The sequence below is a fragment of the Trichosurus vulpecula genome, chromosome 2 (assembly GCF_011100635.1).
Source record: "Trichosurus vulpecula isolate mTriVul1 chromosome 2, mTriVul1.pri, whole genome shotgun sequence".
Lineage (NCBI taxonomy): Eukaryota > Metazoa > Chordata > Mammalia > Diprotodontia > Phalangeridae > Trichosurus > Trichosurus vulpecula.
The window spans coordinates 399,453,420-399,477,253 of NC_050574.1; the positions used below are offsets into that span (position 1 = coordinate 399,453,420).

Here is a 23,834-nt window from a genome sequence, read left to right on the forward strand (position 1 = left end):
TTAGCCTTTTCTCCAATTGACAAGCACCTACTTTGTGTCTATTTCTTTCTTCCCAGAAGGATATTTCTATGACTATTTTGGCTTATATTGAACTACAATCTGTCTTTGACATCTGTAGGTTTAGATCCATTAATGGGCTTGTGGCACAAAGGGAATGAATAACTTAATCATTATTATTGTATGATTTAAAATTGTATCTACAATGTGTAGATTAATTCATAGTTTCAGCAGCAATATATTAGTGTGCTTATCTTCTCACAGATCTTCCAGCATTTACTGTTTCCTTTTTTTTTGGTCATCTTTGCCAATTTGCAGTGTGTGAGGTAGAACTTGAGTTATTATTAAGAGGTTATTATAAAAGGTCAATATTGGAGGATGTACATAATATTAAGGGCTTTGAGGCAAACATTTTTAAGGTGTCTGAAGGAGCGATTAATTAATTTAGGAATTAATTAATGAAGGAGCATTAATTAATAATTAATATTTTAACTTAATATTAATTGATTTGGAGCATACATTATGCATGAATGGACAACATGTAGAGCTTGACATATCTTGCCATTTTGGGGATGCTAATTGGCTATAGAAAGGCTGAAGTTTATTGGAAGAGAGCTGAAATCTGTTTATTGCTCTTTAGTGCCATTCATTGCTTGAAAATAATGAAACTTTCAGAGACAGTGGTTGCATATTATTTCCATCTTGGATTTGATAGGAAGAAATAGAAGGGATAATGCAGGTTTTGTATTTGCTTTTTGTCTGACTGGATAACATAGTATCTTATTGAGTGAAGAACTATCTGGGATTTTTCTGCATTTCCTGGAAACCTGATGGAGAATTTCTGCAGTTCTCTTTCCTAAGGCAACTATTTTTGACTTGAATAATATAACACATTCTCAGAAGCTCAGAAGGACTAAGTATAAGAGCTTGTCACTGTTTTATCAGTTCTAGGATAGAAGAGGAGCAGGAAAGCAGCAAGGACCAGAGCAAGGAAACAACTTCATGTGGTAGAGTTTCTTATTGAAGGGATCAAAAGCATCAAAAACTATAGTCCAGAGCTATATGTTGTCCTTACTTGTGTGTTCCCCTACTAAATTTCAGTAAGTGTGAGCCAATTCTTTCTCAGGGATACTGTAGTTAGCAATGGAAGAGTATGACTTGGGGTTATGTTTTAACTGGATTATGCCTTCTTTAGTTGCATATTTTATAACTGTGATTTGTCAATTATTCTTGTTTTAGCACTATTGTTAAGTATGTGTTTTATGTTTGAGAGTTAATGGTATCATCATTGTAATGGAAAGATTTTGTTAAAATAGGAAGCATAGCAGTGGGGGCTCTAGAGCTACAATGGTGATTAGGCGGAATACAACTTCCCAACACTGAGGGTATTCCTAGTATCCTTGAAAAAGTTTGAGATGAAGCTAAGGGTGGTGGTTCTTTTCTGGGAAATCAAACCTGTTAGCATGAGGGCAAGTTGGGGTGGGTGGGCAAGCCCAGGGAACAGAATGATGGTCACATCCCATTTTAAAAGGACGATAAATTGCTCCCAGGTTTATATAGGAGGAAGAGAGAGAAAATTGGATTGCCTTTGAGAAAATCTAAAGTTCTTTTAATAATCCCAAACTTCTCCCTGAAACAAAGGCCCATTTTTTAAAACATTAATGTCCTTCCAATATTGTATGGATGCAAGCCATGGAGTACCACAAATCTTTAACTGGAATTAAAGATTACTTTAAAGGGCAATGGAGAAGCCCATGGTGTCTATGAGCAGAAGCTCATACAAATTACAAAGAAGGTATTATAAAGATGAATGGTGTAAAGAATGACATCAAAGGTATATGTGAACAAAAAAGAACACAGAGGTTAAATAACTCCAAATTTTCAGGTTTTTTTGGAGAGCTCCTTGAAGGAAGAGTGGACTCATTTATCTCTCCCCAACACCTAGCACAATGCCTTCCACGGAGAAGGTACTTAATAAATGTTTGATAAGCTGAACTGGGTTGTATTGGATTATATCTAATGAAATGGTTTTGAAATAGTGATGATAAATAAAATGATGAGAAAAAACATGTGCAACACATACATGCAAAGCAACTCGAGTCACTCAAACAAATGAATGGGGAAAAAGGAATGGGTCAAGCAAAATTATTTATATTTACTTTTGACAACCATTCAGAGGAACAAGTTGAAGTATACTCCCCATAAATACAATGGCACTCCTCTTTGTATTTGGCATTTCCTATGTTCAGACATTAGGAGTAAACACTTTTCTAATAGCACATTCAAAATAAAGAGAGGCCACAAAATCTAACTGAAGGGTGATTTCTACTCCTAATATGACTTCTAGGAGACAGCAGCCTATTGTGGAAAGAATGCTGAATTTATAGGAAGAAAGGCTAGTTTCCAATCCAGACTGTGCTACTGCTGGCTTTTGTGATCCTCGAAAAATCACTTCACTTCTCTGGGCTTCAACTTCCTCATCTGTCAAATCTGAAGGTCAGATTAGTAGAGCTCTAACATCCCCAGCAGTTGTATTTCCTAGGAATCTATCATTGCAACAAAATTCTTCTTCAAGGACATCAACCATATATCAAAGGTGTGTGTGTGTGTGTGTGTGTGTGTGTGTGTGTGTGTGTAACTAGTTAATGTAGATGGCAATATGTATCGATTTTATTTTTAAAAATTTACATAGTGACTCATAATACTATATGTGAACTGACTTCAGTCCCCTAACGGACGATGCAGATTCTTTTGCTGTTCAAAGATTAGTCATGAACCTTCACACTTCCTAAATCTGTTTGTTATTTTAAAGATGGGGAGCAAATAGAAGAAGTCCATGACCCCCTCTTTATTTTTCCTCCATGTTGAGAGGCAGGGAACAAAATGCTAAAAAATGTGCCAGTCGTTATGAGATTCTATCTAACTTGGCCCTTGACTGTGGGAACCCAGTTTCAAATTGTTCACTAAAACCCTTCAAAGGTTCTAGATTTCAGGAAACAGCAAAACCTGTCAAGGTTAGCTCTGAGTAGGTAATCACATGGTATGATCTGTGGGGCAATGAAAGGCTAGTCTGCCTCAAAATATTTCTCCCACTAGCCTGACAACATCCTACCATTAATTCTGGATTTCTTCAAATAATGGTACTGTCATTATTGACAGTACCATTAAAATATCTATGAAATTTTAGATATTTCCCAGGAGAAATGACATATTACCTCATTAACACCTTAGCATTAATACCTCAATAATTATTAATTTAACCTTTAACAAGATGGCATCTTGAAAAGAAGACAGGACAATCCTGAGAGAATTACAAATAGAAGAAGAAAGTTTTGATGGAGTAGAAGGGGTCATAAAGTCTGAAAATACAGGGTTTTATTGAAGGAAGATGGTATAACAACAATTTGGCTAGCAGCTGTTGTAGGGGTGTAAGACCCAACAAGACTAACAACAAGAGCTGCCAGCACAGATTCTTTTGATCTGCTTTTCCAAGGAAAGTAACTTTAAGGGATTAACCATCTCACTCTAGTCACATGTACATATACCACTTTTAGCGGGAAAAGCCAGCACCCTGAACTTCAGAGCAAATACAAACAAATTTCAAACAGAGGCAAAATAAATAGACCAAATCACAATTCAGTTACCAGAGAAGAACCAGTGCGTCTGGGTTAGCAAAGCCAGGGGGCAGTTACAACGGCCTGTCCAGAGTTTCAACACTCCTTCCATGAGTGAGCCCCCAAAAGTCAAACACCAACCTTGGATCTTATATACCCCTCTCAGGGCCCTGGGGCACTTGATTACCTCAGTGCTGAGAAGCACTCAAACAAAGAACAGTGAAATATCCCATTTTGTTGGCCATTACATTTGAAAGGCAAGACTCAAATAAGGAGAAGACAACAAAAAGTCCTTCCCTGATTACCACTACAGATGGGTCTAAGAAGGTGTTTTACAATGGGGAGCTTTAGGTTGCTCAGGGGTCAGAGGTGAGGGCCAGTACAAAAGCACCCACAGTTGAGATGAGAAAATATAAAGAAAGAAGAGAGGAAGGCAACAGAAGACTTCATCTACTTTAAAATTTTTACTAGGGTTCTCCTTGGACTCTTCTTATAGTACTTAAGTTAAAAAAAAACAGAAAGAAACAGAGGGACATACTGGACTACATGAATCCTTAAAAAGCTTGATTACAGTATGTAATTTTGTCAGTTTCAGAATCCAGCTTTTAAATGTTTTTTCTTTCCACGACATGTAACATATAATAGAGAACAACTTGTGGCTATATCTAGCTTCACGCAATAAATGTTTCCCTAAATTTCTGTGCAGAATCAAATCATTTTCAAATTTTGTTTTTGTAGCAGAGGTCACATTTGTTACTTTTTCCAAAGCAGAGCATAGCTGCACTGCTATATCCATGTACGTGAAAAACAAACAGGGGTGACAAAAGTCTCACCAGAGTTTATTTTGACCTCGCTGTCTAAATGATCTTCTCTCTTCCTCCCTTTCTGGAACATGCTAGCCTTGATTAGAGACAAGGTCACACTGATAAATACATGTGATAAATAGGGCATTTCCTAGAAGGACCTGTTTCCTTAGATGAGTGTGAACTGTTCTGTGAAATACTATTCTAAGAAAGGGTAGGAAGTCTTTTTGTTGCTTTTTTCCCCCCATTTTTATGATATTTTAAAATTAGTATTTCATATCAGGTGTCAGAGAATGTTATAGCCTAGTGAGAAGATGTGTCTGCTACACAAGAAAGAGTTTATCTAAGGACAGAAAGGCTGCATACCAGAAGGCTAGCTACCAGGTGATTAATTTTTTGGCTCATCAAACAGATAAAAAACACCAAAAGGTCATTAGAGCTATGCCTTTACGTTTATGAAGTGATATGAAGTCCATAAGCATTTATTAAGCACTTACTATATACCAGGCAAACAAAAAAGAAAGGCAAACAAACAAATCAACCTCCCCCCAAACCCAAAACAGTCTCTACCCACATAGAATTTACATTCCAACAGAAGAGACAACATCCAAATAACTAGCTACATACAACATATACAGACTAGAAAAAAGGTTGTCTGAGAGAGGAAGGTCTCAGCAGCTGGGGCGATGAGGAAAGGCTCCTTGAGGAAGGGGAGATTTGAGGTAAGTCTTGAAGAAGGCGGGGGAAATAAAGAAATGGAGGTGAGGGGAATGGCCACGGCAAAGGCAGAGACAAGAGACAGAGCGTTGTGCTCGTGGGTGGTTCCGGCGTAGCTGGATCACAGATTAGAAGGAAGGGGCCAGATTATGAAGACCACTAAATACCAAATGGATGATTTTATATTTAATACTGGCGGTAACAGGGAGACGCTAGAGCTCCTTGAAAAGAGTGGTGACATGACCAGACTTACACTTCAGAAAAAAATCATGCCTTGACAGCTAAATGGAGACTGATTTGTGATTGGGAGGGACTTATGGTAGGACCATTAGTTAAGTGACAGAGAAGGGAGTGGAGGGAGCTTAGAATCACAGAGAATGTTAGATTCTATACAAGTATTGATTTAATGAATGGTATTTTTAATACATAATCTAAGTAAAATAGCAAATCAGTTCATAATAACCACAAGCTAGCAGAGAGATTTTTAAGGTTCGCAAAACCTTTTACAAATATTGTCTCATTTTATCCTCATGATAACCTTGGGAGGAAGGTGCTGTTATATAGTCTCATTTTTCTGGATTAGCAAAGTAAGGCAGACAGAGTTTATGTGACTTGCCCAGGGTCACATAGCTAGTGTTTGAGATTGTATTTGAACTCAGGTGCTCCTGACTCTCCAGGCCCAGCACCCCTGTGCCTAGTTGAATTATGGACACCTGAATAATGTTTATATCTTATTGAAAGAAGTGAGCCAAAGCCACAAGGCCATTATTGCTTCAAGTGAAAGTAAAGTATGTAAAAATGTTACACCTAACTGGAGGATAGCTCCTAAGTTCTCCTCAGAAAGACAAATGAAGGCAACGGTGGAATTAGTTTCATTGTGTGCCCAAAGGCAACAAGAAACTTTATTTCATGGTGCATTTGGCTGTGCCTCATGGCAGGGCTCATGATGGGAAGAAACATACCTGCAGTTTAGATATTTTATCACTTGAAAAGAATGAAGAAGCATGGCACAGAGTCTATAAAGAACATGACAAGATCATCCAAACTAAACCAACATCCTGCTTGATAGTCCATGACTTCAACGTGAAGATGAAAATGGAAGAATGGAAAAAAAACTACATTGGAAAATACAGTTTGGGGAAAACAAAGGAAATGCCCCAAGGTTAATAGACTTATAGGATTGAACAAAAAATGAAAGAAAACATATATGTAGAAGTTTCTACAATGATATGTTCTGATTGAAGACAATAGTGGAGCTACCACATTTGACCTGTTGTTCAGTTATTTTCAGTCATGCCTGACTCTTTGTGACCCCATTTCTTTTTTTCTTGGCAAAGATACTGAAATAGTTTGCCATTTCCTTATCCAACTCATTTTACAGATGAGGAAACTGAGGAAAACAGGGGTAAGTTACTTGCCCAAGGTCACGCAGCTAACATCTGAGGCCAGATTTAAACTCAAGAAGAGGAGTCTCCCTGATTCTGGGCCCAGTACTCTACCCACTCCACCACTTAGCTACCCCTGACCTCTAATATCTGATACATCTGTGTGGAGAAATGCCAATGGACTTTGCAAAACAAAGTCATTTGATAAAGATTTATTAAGCACCTCCAATGTGTCATGCAGATTGCTAGAGATATAAAGAAAGGAAAAAAAGACAGTCCTTGCTTTTAAGAAGCTTACCAACTAATGGAAGACCCAACTAAATACACACGTAAGACAACTATCCTTGGGTTAACACATGATAAAGGCAGACTAATTGATTTTTAGCATAGCTAAAAGAGTACAGAAAAAAAGGAAAGATCACAGATTATAGCTTTATTCACTATTCTAAAGAAGATTTAAAAAGACACCACTGATTAGTAACAGGTACCCCTACTCTCTTATCTCTGTAAGTTTGTTATATGAATGCTCTATCCACAGGGGATTTTCTAGAGCAGACCACAGTCACAACTGAGAGATATAAATGGAGGAATATTTATAAAAAATATAAATTGCCTAGATTAGCAGAAGAGGAAATAGAATATCTAAGTAGACCTATTTCAGAAAAATAAATTGAATAGGCCATCAATGAGCTTCCTAAGAGAAAAGCATCAGGACCAGATGAATATACAAGTGAATTCTATCAAACATTTAAAGATGAGCTAATGCCAATATTAAATAAATTATTTGGAATAATAAAGAAGGAATTCTACCAAACTCCTTTTATGAAACAGATACTGATATGTAATTTCATTAATGAATATGGATGCAAAAATTCTAAATAAAATACTAGTTAAAATATTACAACAATATATTACAAAGATTATACACTATGATCAAGTGGGATTTATACTGAGAATGCAAGGATGGTTTAACATAAGGAAAACTACTAACATAATTGATTACATCAGGAATAAAACTTAAAAAAATTATATGATTATATCAATAGATGCAGGAAAAGCTTTTGATAAAGCTCAGTCCTCATTTCTATTAAAAACACTTGAAAGTATTGGCACTTGTAGATTTTACAAGAAAATTAGAAGAACATGGAACACATTAGTTATGGATAGGTGAACAATTTATAGAGATTGAGAGCAAACAAGAGAGAGAGCAAAGTTAGGTATAAAATGGAAAATTTTGATTACATTAAATCAAAAAAGTTTGTACAAACAAAACAAATATATCCAGGATCAGAAGAAAAGCAGAAAATTGGGGGGGAAATGATAGCCTGTTTTTCAAATACAGGTCTCATATCAAAAATATATAAAGAATGTTGTCAAATTTATAAGAATATGGGACATTCCCCAGTTGATATGATCAATGGATATGAACAGGCATTTTTCCAATAAAGAAATCAAAATAATTTATAACCATATAAAAATGCTTTAAATCATCATTGATTAGAGCAATGCAGATTAAAACAACCTTGAGATACCATTTTACCTATCAGATTGGCTAAAAAATGACAGAAAGGGAAAGTGACAAATGTTGGAGAAGATGTGGAAAATTTGCTGGTTTTGTTTCTTTGTGGGTGGAACTGTGAACTGATCCAACCATTTTGGAGAACAATCTAGAATTACGTCCAAAGAGGAACTAAAGTATATCCTTTGACCCCGCAATGCTACTACTTGGCCTATTACCAAAGATGATTAGGGAAAAAGGAAAAGAACCTATACGTTCAAAAATGTTTATAGCAGCTCTCTTTGTGGTGGCAAAGAATGGGAAATTGCAGGGATGTCCATCAATTGGGGAATGGCTGAACAAGTTGTGGTATATGATTGTGATGAAATTTTACTGTGGTATATGAGCTCAACGATTTTAGAAAAATGTAGGAAGACTTGCATGAAATAATGAAGAGCAAAATGAGCAGAACCAAGATAACATTGTATATAGTAAAAGCAATATTGTTTTAAGAATGGCTGCAAGTAAGTTATTTTGTCTATTATAAATACACAAATTAAGTATAAAGCACATACGAAGAAAGACACTGTCTGCATCCAGAGAAAGAATTGATAAATAGAAATATATATAGAATAATTTTACATGTGTATGCATATATATAGAGTGTGAGATACACTTATTTTATGACTAATCATAGCTTCTCTAGAGTAGGACGAAGGGGAAATGGAAGAAAAAATGTACATAATAATTTTGTTGTATATTTGAAAGGAATAGCAAGTTTTGTATAGTAGATTTGCAGTTTTATGTATAATCATCTTTTTAATTATACTACATTATGTAAATATGTTTTATTCCATGAATTAAAAATAAAATAATTTTTTTTAAAAACTAAGGTATAAAGATTTATTGTATGTATGTATTATTATTAGTGTCAATTAACAAATCAATCAATAAACAAATGAATGAATTAATGCACGCATGAATAAATACATAAATGAATAAAAACATTTAATGTGGCAGAACAAATTTCTGCCTTATAGGCTCTCTTCAAACAACTGAAACATAGTAGAGAGAGGTGGAGAACTGTTACATTGGAAAAGAGTCATAGGACCTGAATTCAAATTCAAATGTTGCCTTGGGCTAGTCACAACCTTTCTAGCCATCAATTTTCTTATCTGTAAAAAGTAAGAAGTTGGATTATATGACATCTAAGGTCACTTTCTGCTCTATATCTACAACTTTATAAGTACCAAAGAAGCTCTCTTCAAAGAGAGTGTTCACCACACATGCTCTAATACTTCAACAATCTGCTATTTTATTGGTGAGGATACTTATGACACCATTGCAGACTGCAACCCCTTAGTTGTAGATCGTCTTCATAAGCTGTTATGGCCAAAAATAAAAAGAACCACTGTAAACAACCTGTCGATGAGACTCTCTGAACTTGGTGTCAGGTCCTTGGATAAAAGACTTATGGATGAATTGATAAATATATCATAGAGACAATAATCAAATCAGCATTTTTAAGCTGACCAGGCCTTATTAGAGCTTACACAGTACTAAAACAGCCTTCAAAAACCATGGGTTATCCATGTATGTTAAAATAGGATCACAGATTTAAAGAGCTGGAAGGTATCCTGGAGGCAATCGAGTTGAAACCCTTCATTTTTAGAAAAGGAAACTGATGTCCAGAGAGGTGAAATGTTAAAATAATACAAGATCACATGATTGATGCTACCCCATAGATGACTCTGTTAGATGACCCACTGAGTCTGTCAACAGCATATAAAACATATGAAGCTAGACTACCAGGTGCTCAACACTGTCATGAAGGCTGTCTTGAACAGGGTCTATATAAAAGAAGATTTTCTTATTCTCCAAAATGTCCCCATTTTCAGGTCCCATTTTATTAATTTTCTGGAGCCCTGGAAAACTACCGGTCTCCTATAGTCCCTTGAAAGAGTTAATCTAACAACTCACACTCAAAAAACAAAGAGAATGACAAAAAATGTGATGGAAAGAGCATTGAATTTATAGCTATGTAACCTGACCAAAATCACTTAACCTCTCTGGGCCTCAGTGTCTGATCTCTAAGATTTCTTCTTGTTTTAAATCCTATAATCCTATGGAAAACACATTTTGTCCAGTTCAGGATGTGCATTTGGGAAAAACAGCCAAGTCAATCTACTAGGTTAGACCTTTGGCAGGTGTCCCAGATAGACAGCCAGTTGAGCCCATGGTTGAATAGGAGGAGGAGATCTGGATAAAATGCATGTTGAAACTGCGTAGCAGTTATTTTCTTTTAAAAAAAAATTGATTTGTTTCTTTATTCTTCTCTTAAACACCAAAAGAAAACAGATTAGCATTTTCATATGTATAGTGGAATAGAAAAAAAAGATGAGTTTATATAAATCTACAAATCTCTATTGCTCTATGCTCACTTTTTTATGATAGATAATAAATTTAATACGTTACCATGAAGCACTTTGAATTAGCCTGAACTGCTACAATAGTTCCTCTTTTTTTTTTAACATCACCTGGGGATCCTGATGGTACATGGCATATCATGGAACACCATGTTCTCAGAAGAATCACAACTGTAGGTGACCCAAAAGATCATGGAAAATGCAGAGCAGACATAAGTAGGCCTCAGCAGATTAACAATAGTGACTTGCATCTGGGAGGATATCATTACAGGGATCTATGATAGGATGAGGAGGTAGGCTGAGATAAATGGTTTTAGAGCCTTAGAGCTAGGAAGATCTAGGTTCAAGTCCAGTCTTTTGATACATATTGGCTGTGCGACTCTGGGCAAGTCACTTAACAACTTATTGACTGAGACAACTCTAAAACCATTAGTTGTAAGACAGATGTTGGTCTGAATCAGCAGAGGAGAATTCTCACAAATACCCTACCATAGTGAGATCATGGTTTGGGAAAAACTACAGCCAAAGGGAAGGATCAATTGTGTAACAAGATGGGCGGCCATCCCCAAGTGTTTCATTTGTACTCTCCAGATATTAAAACAACCTGAGGAAGTCCTCCAGTACACTGACTCAATCTTCTATAAAGAACTTAAGTAAGAACAAACAAACAAAAAGTGGACAGAAATCACACAGGAAGAAAAGGTGTGGATGAGTCACGATCTGTAGTTGTAGGAACATGCACAGTGATGGAGTCACAGACTTATGAGTATCTAAGAAACCCTGAGGGATGACTGAAGCAATGTTTTAAGCGTGAGGCTTTGCCACTTGCCAGCCAACTTCAAGATTCTGTCCTAAAAGGGAGGCTAAACGTTTGCCTATCAGGCTGACATCGTACAGGATCACAGAGAAAATATCAACTTTTGGGCCATGAGCCAGACTCCCTTCTTAGATAACAACTCACTTTTTCCCCCCAGAAGCATATGACTCATGATTTAATCTTATCAGCTTTGGTAACTTTAGCCCTGGACTTTCTGGCAAAATGCTTTGCTTGGCCTCAATTTTTAGGATACGATTTACTATCCAATTTGAGAGAAGGGTTGATTTATGCTAATAAATTGTTCCTATATACTATAGCCAACAGGATGATGGGGAAAGCCAGGACTAATGCCACCGGTAGCAGCCAGACATTCTGGACATTCTGAAGGGAGTTGAAAAGGTCTGACTAGAAGTTAAATACGAAGCAGGCTTATGTGATAGTCCAATCACTTTTATCAAACTTTCAGAGCAGTTCTCCTTAATGCTGACAACCACAGATATGCAGTGGACAGTGAGAGGGAAGGATATTATAAGTAATTAACACTGTTGTTGTCTGTTATTGTTACAAAAGAACATCGAGCTGGGAGTCCGAACACTTAGGTTTTAATGCTGATTCTGCTACTTTCTACCTGTATGACCTTGAGCAAATCACTAAGCCTTTCTGTTTCAATAAACATTTATTAAACACCCACTATGTGCCAGCCATTGAGCTAAGCACTTGAGAGGGTGGGGGTAAGACTAGATGATTTCTAAGGTTCTTTGTCACTCTAAAGCCTATGGTTTTATAGGATGGCATGTGTAAGTCTTTTTTGTCCTTCACCCATTTCTCAAGGATCAAAGCCAGAAGAATGGAGGGGGAGAAATTATAGCATATGGAACACATAAGAGTAGTGTTCTCACTCTTAGGCTTCTTCTATTGGTCAACTGCTCCTGACCGATCCATTTTCCAAGTCACCCTCATTCTCTATATTTGAATACAGATTTAGAGCTTATAAGACACTCCTATAAATATTATTTTATTTGGTTCCTACATATATTTCCTTACCATACCCTTTCAACTTGATGGCTAATATATATTTTTTTCCATTTAAAAAAATTATTTATTAATTTTTCATTTAAAACATTCAGTTCCACAAGCTTTTGAGTTTCAAGTTTTCTCCCCCTTCCTCCCCTCCCCTCTCCCCAAGATTGTGTGCAATCTGAGATAGGCTCCACATATACATTCATATCAAACATATTTTCACATTAGTCATGTTGTAAAGAAGAACCACAACCAATGGAATGACTCAAGAGAAAGAAGAAACAAAACAACAAAAGAGAGAGAAAATAGTATGCTTCAATCTGCATTCACGCTCTGCAACTGTCTTTCTAGATACGGACAGAATTTTCTATCGTGAGCCCTTTGGAGTTGTCCTGGAACCCTGCATTGCTGAGAAGAGCCAAGTCTGTCAAAGTTAATCATTGTACAATGTGGCTGTAACTGTGTACAATGTTCTCCTGGTTCTGCTCACTTCACCCAGCATCAGTTCATATAAGTCTGTCCAGGTTTTTCTGAAGTCTGCCTGCTCATTATTTCTTATAACACTAATATACTCTTAGATAAATGTGGCCAGTGTCCACGAAAGGTTTAAACTTCTGATTAGTTTTACTCTATCGCTCATTGCCTAGGGAATTTTAGTGCATGGAAGTTATTTTTCATCTGTTTTTGGTCCAGACCTGTCATCAAAGCGGTATAGGGAACTTCTTGTAAGGAAACCCTCACTACCAGGGCAGATCCCCAACCTACAATGTTAGAGACTTGCCTGAGCACCAAGAGATTAAGTGACTTACTCAGGGTCACTCAGTCAATACCTGTTAGAGGCAGAACTTGAACCTAGATATTCCTAACTCCAAAGTCAACACTCAATCTACCATGCCACCTCATCACGTAAGAGAAATAGTTCTCTTGAAAGGAAAACATAAATGCCAACGAAGGACTGTTCAAATAGAAGAGCTAAGTTACAAAGTCATTGAGAAAGAAGGGAGAAAGACCTATTAGAATTATCAAGTAGTTTAATGTATTTTTTTTTACTTTACTTGACTCAGAGTCAAATCTGGACAGCATCATTAAGGAATATTTAGGGATTGCCTTTATGCTTATTATTGGTGTTACAGAATATTGCTGTATGTATCAGTCTTTATCAGCTAACAACGGCAGTAGGATATCAGATATCCGGGAACATTATGCCATAGACTTCTGGAACCTGAACTCCATCCCAATGGATGCAGTTCCTGCTTTGCAGTTCTTTCATTCTGCCATCAAAGTGATTTTGTTTTTACTAAGCCTTTCAATGGTCCTCAAAACAGTGCATTACCCTTGGCCAGCTATTCTAAATCTATTTTATTGCTCACAAAAGAATACAGGCATTGCTTTATGATTACAGCTGTAGGAATGTGTTCTACCTTAGTGCCTTCTGTCAGATATGAGAAACTGGTGGATATATAGCAGCTAAAGTGACTAAGCAACTGACTCACCCTTGGCACAAACCTCCGCCCCCTTTATGTCATCCAAGAGACATCCTATTCAGTTTCTAAACGGTCAGTGTATCATCTAAATGACCTTCGGCGTTCCTGTACCAATAAAAATCACAGGATCACAAAGAGGGTCATGAATAAGGCCTTGGAAGGGACCTGAAGGGTTCACCTAGTTCAGGACCTTTATTTTACAGATGAAGTAACTAAGGACAAGAGATGTGATTTGGCTAAATGCTGGTAGTCAGTGTCAAAGATAGGATTTGAACTTGGGTTCTCTGACCCCAAGTGGAGTCATCTTTCCACTGGATCCTAGTTTGGCAAACTCTGTTTCTCAAATCAGTTCTCTGGGTAATTAATGCTGAAACTTCAGAGACTCCCAAAGGAGCAGGCAAAGAAAGGATTATTTCATTCTTTGTATTTGTATCCCCAGTGCCTGGCATATTATAGTAAATCCTTAGTAAGGGCTTGGTGACTAACACTGATTGGTTGATATAAGATTAAAAAGCAAAGTTGCCTATATCAAAATATGTATCATCCGCAGGTTAATTTGTGGGGTTCCCAAAGTCATAGACAGATCACACAAAGCAAAACCACATGTAGCATAGACACACACATGCAAACATGTACCCCCATCAACTGAGTGACTGCCTTACCTTGAACAACAACCGGTGAGTAAGACTCTTGACCAATTTTGTAAGCCAAAACACATCCTTGTAGAGGTTAGTGTTCACCACTCCAGGGTCTACTACGTTGGCAGTCACATGACTCCCTTCAGCTGCCAGGAGCTGCTGTAGTTGATAGGAAAAAAGTACCAGGGCAAGCTTGCTTTGGGCATAGGCTCCACAAGGTGAATAACAATGCCTGCAAATGGAAACACAGAGGCTGCTATGAGGAAAATTCAGGTCAGATTACCAGTCACCTGATTACTTCACTAAAATGCACAGAAAACAAACCACATACTAAATAGATATTCAGTTATTTAAAACAAGATATTTATTTCATAAGGTAGCTGTTGCATGGGAGAAACTTTGTTTTCTGATTAAATTGAAAGTGAATTTCTGATAATGTGTAGTTTTGCACATACCTACAGCTATATAGCACTTTAAGGTTTATCATTGGTGTTCAGTAGTTTCAGTCATGCCTGACTCTTCATTACCCCATTTGGGGTTTTCCTGGCAAAGATACTGGTGTGGTTTGCCATTTCCTTCACCAACTCATTCTACAGGTGAGGAAAATGAGGCAAACAAGGTTAAGTGATTTGCCCAGGGTCACACAGCTAGTAAATGTCTGAAGCTGTATTTGAACTCAGGTCTTCTTCACTCCTGGCCTGGTGCTCTGTCCACTGTGCCACCTACCTAAGGTTTACAAAGCCTTTTACAAATGTTAATTAATTTTACCCTCTCAACAACCTAGGGATGTAGGTGTTACTATCACCCCCATTTTAGAGACAAGAAAACTGAGGCAAGCAGAAGAGAAATAACTTGCCTGGGTTCACACAGCTTATAAGTGTCTGAGTCAGGATTTGAACTGGGATCTTATTGACTCCAGTAGAATGTTACTACCACTCACTTAAAAACCTACCTGGCCCAATTCATACATAAAGAAAGAATTCCCTTTACAGGGGTGGGGAACCACATGTGGCTTTGAGGCCACAGGTTCTCCACCCTTGCATAACATAGGAACCCCTAGTCTGGAAGACTCCATAGACCAAGAAACTCCTCCCTCCAGAGGCAATCCACTAGATAACTCTAGATAACTCTAATTATTTGGAAGATTTTCCTTAGATAAAGACTAAACTTGCTTCTTTGAAACTTCTGCTCTTTGTGCCTACATAAATAAACCTTCTTGGGACCAGCAGAAAGCTTCTAATCCCTCTTCTGGATGGTAGCTCTTCAAATACTTGAAGGCAGCTAAGTTGTCCCCCCCCCACCCTCTTTCTTGTGTTTTGGCAAAACAGCCCCAATTTCTTTGACCTATCCTCATGTGTAAGCTGTTAGCCATTCTATATAGCTTCTCATATGAGTAAAAGACAGCAGGGTGGGGAGAAGGAGAATCATAGAAAGGAAGAAAAGAAAAGAGCCCATATTTATAAAACTAAAGCCAATCATTTTATAATCACAACATTTCCAGGAATAAAAGAAGCTGTTATTTTGGAACCTAAATAAATTATCAAAGAATTTTACCAAGACTTCTGACTTATTTAGCATCAATACATAGGTTGAATGACTAGAAAGATTCCCACTATGTAGCTGAAAGGAAGATGACAATATGTCCTCACGTGAGTGAGAAGATGAGAGGTACGAAGAAGTCAATTTTTTGCAACTGTGGATTGTCTTTGTTAAGACCTAACCATAAGAAAATGTCTCTTTGCAACCACTGCCGAATTAAGGAGTCCTTGTGTTAGATATGCTACCCTATCATTTATTTAATAAGAGACCAATTAAAAATATCTTCCCGATGTTTCCTGATGGGGCATTGTTACCTTATCCAAAACTCCTACTTGTGACAAATACTATTTCTGCAACTACTTTTGACTTTTTGGGACATAGTTTTGTGTCAAAAACCTTTCTTAGAATTGTTTCATCTCTGATTTTATTTTAATACCAGGTTTGGGATATTTTAGGTGATAGACCAAACCACCCTTTAAAGGAACACAAGGCTTGTGGCAAATGTTCTTTTCGTGAAAACATGAATCCCTATTTTAGAAATCTAGCTTTTAGGAACTCCTACTGCCTATTTTGACAACCACTGAAAATAAGAAAAGCCTTCTTTTTCTATAACATGTCACAAGGAAGGAAAACATTTAAACATTCAGAATTTTTCTAGCTCATTTTCTCTACTTGAGCCTCAAATCAATCACTGCCTTTTTATTCCCCAGTTAGAAAGTGATTTTTTTCCCCCTGCAGTGAATGGAAGATTCCCCTCACCTTCCCAGGGGAAAGTCCTCAAAACCTCTCAGCCACACTTGGAAATCTGCATTTCACCAGCTTTCGTCTCTGTCTCAGGTGACTTCTGGGGAGAACAGACATGGTCCATCTAGATATTTGTCTCTTTTCCTGCGAATGCTTCACAGCCACACATATGGCCCAGTTCTTCCATCTGTTTCTCACTTCTCTGGCTGAGCTCCATTAAATCCCAGAGTATAGCTGATGTCCCAGCTAGGATAAGCTTCTGCCTTTTGGTTTTCCATGGCACTGAGGGGTTAGAGTTGAGTTCTCTTGCAAACTCAAGTGTTGGCATATGCAGCCCTGGGCATGTGTGACAAGTGATAAGGGAGGGGGCAGCTCAGTGAACACATCAGGGGTTTGGGATCAGCCTATTCTGCTGTTACTTCATCCTATTATTACCTTGTTAGGGTTCTTGGTATCTTAGACTTTGTAGGCAGCTGAGACTGCATTACCTCTTTGCATAATTTCTTTTTTAGAGAGGTCTGAGAGACTGTTAGGTTAGAGTAAATGTGCAGTCCTCCATCATATTGGCCATGTGACCCAGCAGCACTCACAAGCACTTATTTCATATTCTGTCATTATTACTTACACTTCATCTGATTGGATCCAATGCACCTCATACCTTGTGGGTAGTTTCTGGACACACTCTTTGTTGTTTTTGTGTATACAAGCAGCTACGTGTTTTTATTTTTGCAGAGAAAAATCAGCAAATTCATGAATTAGGGTTCAGTTCTATGTATTGTTCTACTGTAAAGGATAATAATTTAAGACCAATTCTATAATTAATGACGTGTCAATATGAGCAAACATTGAGTAAAATTTCAGAAATTCAAACACATGATCATTTGCCCATAGTCACTACTGGCTCCAATGACACAGCAGTGTAAAGACTATCCTGACCTTTGAATCTATTATTTTTTCCCTCCTCACTTCAGACTTTGAATATTCCCTAGTGGCCTCTATTGGGTCTTTATCTGTGATACAGACCTACATATGAAAATACAATTAATAGTCTTTCTGGCTTCTAATTTAATTTCTGCAAAAAAAAAATATGCTGTGTTGCTGTTTCTCCTTCATTTTTGAAGAGGACCAACGACATCATGGGTGATGTCTTGACTTCTGTGTGAATTAGATTTATGTGAGGCAGAGTTGTGTAGAATGGGCAGAGGAGAACAATGCGAAGTGAACAGAGAAAAGGAAAATATCAGCACTTTTACCATCATGCCTATATGAATATAGATACTCAAAATCCCAGCATAACAAACTCCATAGGACATTCAAATTATTTTGCTATAGTGGCATTTTTATACCAAGTACAGGCTAGAAATAAAAATTCCCACTCTGTAGGATACAAGGATGAAATAGAGTTGATGTCCTAACCTCCCCACGGTGAATTAATAAGGCAAAAGTTCTTTGATTCTTTCTAATTTGGGGTTTTATTTTTGTATTGTTGACTCATTTTGGTGTTTTTTTCCCTGCTTATATTAAATGGTTAGGAAAGTTAAGGTAGGGAAGAATTGAAGGAGTTAAAGAATACTTGTTATTTGAAGTAATAATGGAAAGAAAAAAAATCTGCAGTCCAATTACAGCTCAGGCTAATTCATATCTCATTCTTTCTTGACATTAAACAAAATAATATTACTCCTCTATGGTCTAATTGTTCTTTACAACTTTCAAAGAGATTGAAACTACCTTACCTTATTTAATCTTCACAATAACCTTGTAAGACAGGAAGGGAAATCTGTATTCCCCCATTTTTTAAACAAAGAAACTGAGTCTCAGAGAAATTAGCTGACTCACCCATAATCACATAACTAACAAATGAGGTTGGGCTTCTGACTCTTAGTCCAATGACCTTTTCGTTATGTGATGCCTCACTCCTGAATAAATTAGATACAGAGATGGAGAAAGCATCTGTTGTCCAAGACTATTTATAACGGAGAATTATTTATTGTATATGAAATCAAGAAAGCACTATTGCTGTAGACCACACATCAGGTCACAATGTTAACTGGTTTATTCTCAGTAATGGTTTTAAGTATGAAGCTTTATTGAGACATATATATATATATATATATATCTTTATATGATATACAAACATGCACACAGATACATAAACATCATAAATATGTTGTCATGTATATTTATATATATATATACATATATATATATATATATGTCTCATATATGTTTGAAAAAAATGTGACTTTAAATGTCATTGTTCTAAGTCACCAGTTCAATTGTTAAGTTGTTTGGTTTTTTTCTTTAAACCAAGGCACTATTTTTTGAAAACTGGCAATGTAAGGTCAATAAGTATTTATTAATGATCTACTATATGTCAGGCATTGTTATAAACATTAAGGATTCAAAGAAAGGCAAAAATAGTCCCCTTGTCCTCAAGGGCAGTCGGATAAGGCACTTAAATTTAAGGGAATTTGGATGAATAGGCTCATCAGATATCTAACTCATTCCCTTTTTTCTAATGACATATATCAAAGGCCAACTACCAGAAGGCACCTGTGGCATCTCTTGATTTCATATTATCTTTAAGAAGTGGCTTAGTTTTCAATTTAGTTTGAATGAAGGCAAAATTAGAGTTTTATTAGTTATCTAATCAAGTTCAGTTGCACTGTATACTGTATAAACACAAATATGTCTCTTTTCATCTCCATGTTGTAGATCCAATATAATTTCCATTATTTTAGGCTTATAAAATATTTAACACCTTTCACAAGTGATGTCCTCTTTCCGGTTCCCATAATTGCTTCATTCATCTATATCACTCTACATTGGGTAAAAGCTGAAGTCTATGCAAAGTTATTAACAGAAAGTCAGGAAAGATGTCCAAAAGATAACATGAGTTATCTCAAAAGGATTTACAAATCTTTATCAGACCTTTCAGTAACACATCAATCCCATTACCTAGTATTAAATAAGTTTTATGCATATATAGGTACATGCATATTAATAATGATATGAAAGTATAGGTAATCACAGTATAGAAGAAACGACCCTCCTGTTTAAGACTTGCATATAACTTTATATTTCAGTTCATATACAGAGAGATGTAAATAAATTTTAAAATTTACCATTCCATTGGTGATTAGATTGATTCACCTAAAAAGGCACAATGGAAGTGAAATCAATTAAAGCATATTTTTGTGCTGACCACTTTTCATAATTACTCTTCAAGAAGTATTCACTCCAATGAGACAGATAGTAGCTCAATAGATAAAGCACAGGGTCTGGAGTCGGGAAGACCTGATTTCAAATCGAGCCTCAGAAACTTAATAGCTGTGAAACCCTAGGCAAGTGATCTGATATCTACCTGGTTCCATTTCCTAAACTGTAAAATGGGGATATTAATAGTACCTATCTCCCAGGGTCATATGGCTCAAATAAGAAAATATTTGTAAGGTGCTTAGCATAGTGGCTGGCACCCAGTGGTGCTATACAATTCATTGTTTCCTTCCTTTCCATAATAACACTTTTCAGGGAAAAAGTTTTTTATTTGAATAAATGAATATCTGCTTAAGGATATGAATAGATGTAGATATAATTATGAAGAAATACAGCCATAATCTTGCACCATTCAACATTTTAAAATCCTCTTGCATTCAAGAAATGGCAGCAACTTCATTTTTGGAAGATAACCCACTATCATACAAGCTAGGGTTATTTGCAGTCATAGTCAAAGAACAACATTAAACAATGGGTTCAAGACATCAAAACAAAGGAAAACATATTTGCCCAAAAGCCACAATGGAGATACATATTTATTGACCATGAGTAATGCTCAAACTCGTAGAAGTTCCTAAAATGACTAGGAAAGGAAAGCTATAATCTTCATAAATACTGTATTGATAATACATCTGTCATGCATCTGTTAATAATAATAATGATGTGGTACTATAGAAAAATTCAAATGAATATCACCAGCTCTTAGGGAACATTTATTCTAAGCCTTCCATGATCCTATGTCACTTGTAGCAACAGCAATATCAATGCCAAAATGTGACACTTAAAACACAAATACACTAAAGAGTACACTTTGGAAAGATATCATTTAATTGTTTATTTTTCCACCAGAAGAGCACAACTCTATTGAATGATATACCTAAGAACTCCTGAAAGTAATGCTACCCCATCTCAAAGTAATACTCTTTAACCAGGGATTTTAAAAGGTGGCTTAAAAATAATTTTTATCCAACTTTAATATATAGAAAAATAGTAATAAAGATTTCTTCCAGGTGGTCTTTAAATTTCTTCAATGACAAAGTTTATAAATAGAAGAGGGGCCCAAGTCATTGAGAGAAGATTCAATCATTATAAGTAACAAGGAATCTGGTTATACCCTTCAGCAATAACTTTGATGAGCAAAATGAGTAATAGTTATGGTTCATAGAAGTCAACAAAAATAACATGAAGTATCTGGCTAGAAAATAAAAGCTACATGGTTCATAACTACAGGATTGACAACACATCTATTTATGCATCTGCTTAATAATAATAATGATAATAATAATTTGATACTTTAAAGGTTAAAAGTCAATTGATTTCCAGAACTCTGACTTATATAGTGCAAATTATCCTTATTTTGATAGATTTTATTGATAAGTTTTGTTTTCACATAACCAGGGACAAATGTTGTGCAATGGGCTCACCAAAAATACAAATACACACTTTTAGGTTCCTTCTATATTATTAGCATTTTCCCCATCACCTTCTTAAGTCTCAACAATCGATAAAAGAATAAGTCAAGCACTGATTTATAGCCTTTGCTGACTTCCAAGACATAAATGCTCACACTAATTTTTTTTAATTTTTATTATTTTTCTTTTTAGTTTACAACATTCAGTTCCACAGGTTTTTGGGTTCAAAAATTTTTCTCCCTCCCTCTCTTCCCCCTTTACTCTCAAGATGGCATGTAATTCAATGTAGGTTCTATATTTACCTTCGCATTGAACTTATTTACATAATAGTCCAGTTGTAAAGAAGAATTATAACCAATGGAATGAATCATGAGACTGGAGAAACGAAACCAAAAAAAGAAGGAAAAAGAAAAAAAAAAGAGAGAGAGCAAATAGTTTGCCTCAATCTGTATTCAGACTCTGTAATTCTTTCCCTGGATGTGCATAGCTTTCTCCATCCTGAGTCTTTTGGGGCTGTCTTTGAACCTTGTGTTGATGAGAGGAGGCAAGTCTATCAAAGTTAGTCCTTACAGATACTATACGTCTGTAATCGTGTATACTGATCTCCTGGTTCTGCTCCCATCACTCGGCATCAGTTCATATAAGTCATTCCAAGTTGTAATGAAGTCTGCCTGCTCCTCATTTCTTATAGCACAATAGTATTCCATTACATTCATATACTACAATTTGTTTAGCCATTCCCCAGTTGATGGGCATCCCCTTGATTTCCAATTCTTTGCCACCACAAAAAGAGCTGCTCTAAATATTTTTGTACATATGGGTTCCTTTCCCACTTGTGTGATCTCTTTGGGATACAGCCCCAGAAGTGGTATTGCTGGGTCAAAGGGTATGCACGTGTTTATAGCCCTTTGGGCATAGTTCCAAATTGCTCTCCAGAATGGCTGGATCAGTTCACAACTCCACCAACAATGTAGTAATGTTCCAATTTTCCCACATCCTCTCCAGTATTTATCATTTTCCTGTTTTATCACATTAGCCAATCTGACAGGAGAGATGTGGTACCTAAGAGTTCACACTAAAAATTTAACAATCAGCTCTCAGGAGTCAATTATAAGCTGGCTCATTGTTACATATCACCCTGATTTCTCCTGTATCCCTCCCTGAGATCCATACTTTATAAGAAAGAACTGTTAAAAAGGGGAAGAAATGTTTAGCAAACCAATCAACACATTGAAAAAGTCTGACATTATACACTACACAACATTGCACACTTGTGGTCTCCTACATCTGGAAAGAAGTGGAATGAAATATTTTTTCCTATGTCTTCTCTGAGGCTACCCTGGGTCATTATAATTTTTCAAAGTTCAGTTTCAATTGTTTTATTGATGATCTTTCCAATTTCTCTATTGTAGTCACTGTATATATTTTTTCCTGGTTCTGCTTACTTCATGTTGTAGCAGGTTGGCTATGGAATACTATTGTGCCATAAGAAATGGGGATGATACGGGCTTCATAACAACCTGGAAAAACCTACAGGACATAATGCTGAGTGAGTGGAGCAGAGCCAGGAGAACATTGTACACAACCACAGATATATGGATTCCGTGAGGACCAACCCTGGCAGACTTCGCTCTTCTCAGCAACACAAGGTGCAAGGACAACTCCAAAGGACTCACAATGGAGAATGCTATCTACATCCAGAGAAAGAACTATGAAGTTTGAATGCAGATTGAGGCACACTTCATGCTCGCCTTTTTTTCTTCTCTTTTGTTTTTGTTTTTGGGTTTGTTTTTTTGGTTCTGTTTCTTCTTTCTCATGATTCATTCCATTGGTCATAATTCTTTTCCACAACTTGACTAGTGTATAAATTAATTCAATGCGAAGTTATACGTGGTAGATATATGAAAGTTCATGCCGTCTTGGGGAGGGAGGGGAGAAAATCTGGAACTCAAAATTATGTAGAACTGTGTGTTGTAAACTAAAAATAAAAATAAAAATAAATAAATAAATAAAAAGTTCAGACCTATAATTTTCTCAGTATATGGAATTCCAGACGCAGAATAAAAAATTTGTCTGTATATTATATAGTCTTTGAGAGTTGCCTGAGGAACTGAGAGATCAAGCAACTTGACCATGGTCACAAAGTTAGGATGGGTCAAAAACAAGTCTCAAATTTAGGCTTTCCTTACTCTAAAGTCAGAGCTCTATCCATTACCCCATGTTCCTCCCCATCCCAATATTACACATGAGGAAAGACCAAGGCTCCATGACTTAATTGATTCTTGATTACTAGGCATTGATTCTTGGCCATAGGTTTTAGCAGACTTCCAAAAGATTCCACAACATCAAAAACAAACAAATAAAAAGATAAGAACTTTAGACCATTTTTGTCCACTCTATGAAGGGGAAAAAATTTAAAATAGGTTCGTTTTATTCCCTGTTGCCTATTGTTCTAGACTGATTA

The 23,834-nt window shown here is 36.5% G+C and overlaps 1 protein-coding gene across 2 annotated transcripts in view; it reads right to left on the minus strand.

Annotated features, from left to right (window-relative positions):
• Positions 1-23,834, minus strand: part of DHRSX (dehydrogenase/reductase X-linked) — a 391,217-nt gene that overhangs the window by 48,819 nt on the left and 318,564 nt on the right. For both annotated transcript variants that reach the window (XM_036743124.1, XM_036743123.1), the window contains one exon: positions 14,424-14,631. In XM_036743124.1, the coding sequence (XP_036599019.1) occupies positions 14,424-14,631 (208 nt within the window). The remainder of the gene's footprint in view (positions 1-14,423; positions 14,632-23,834) is intronic.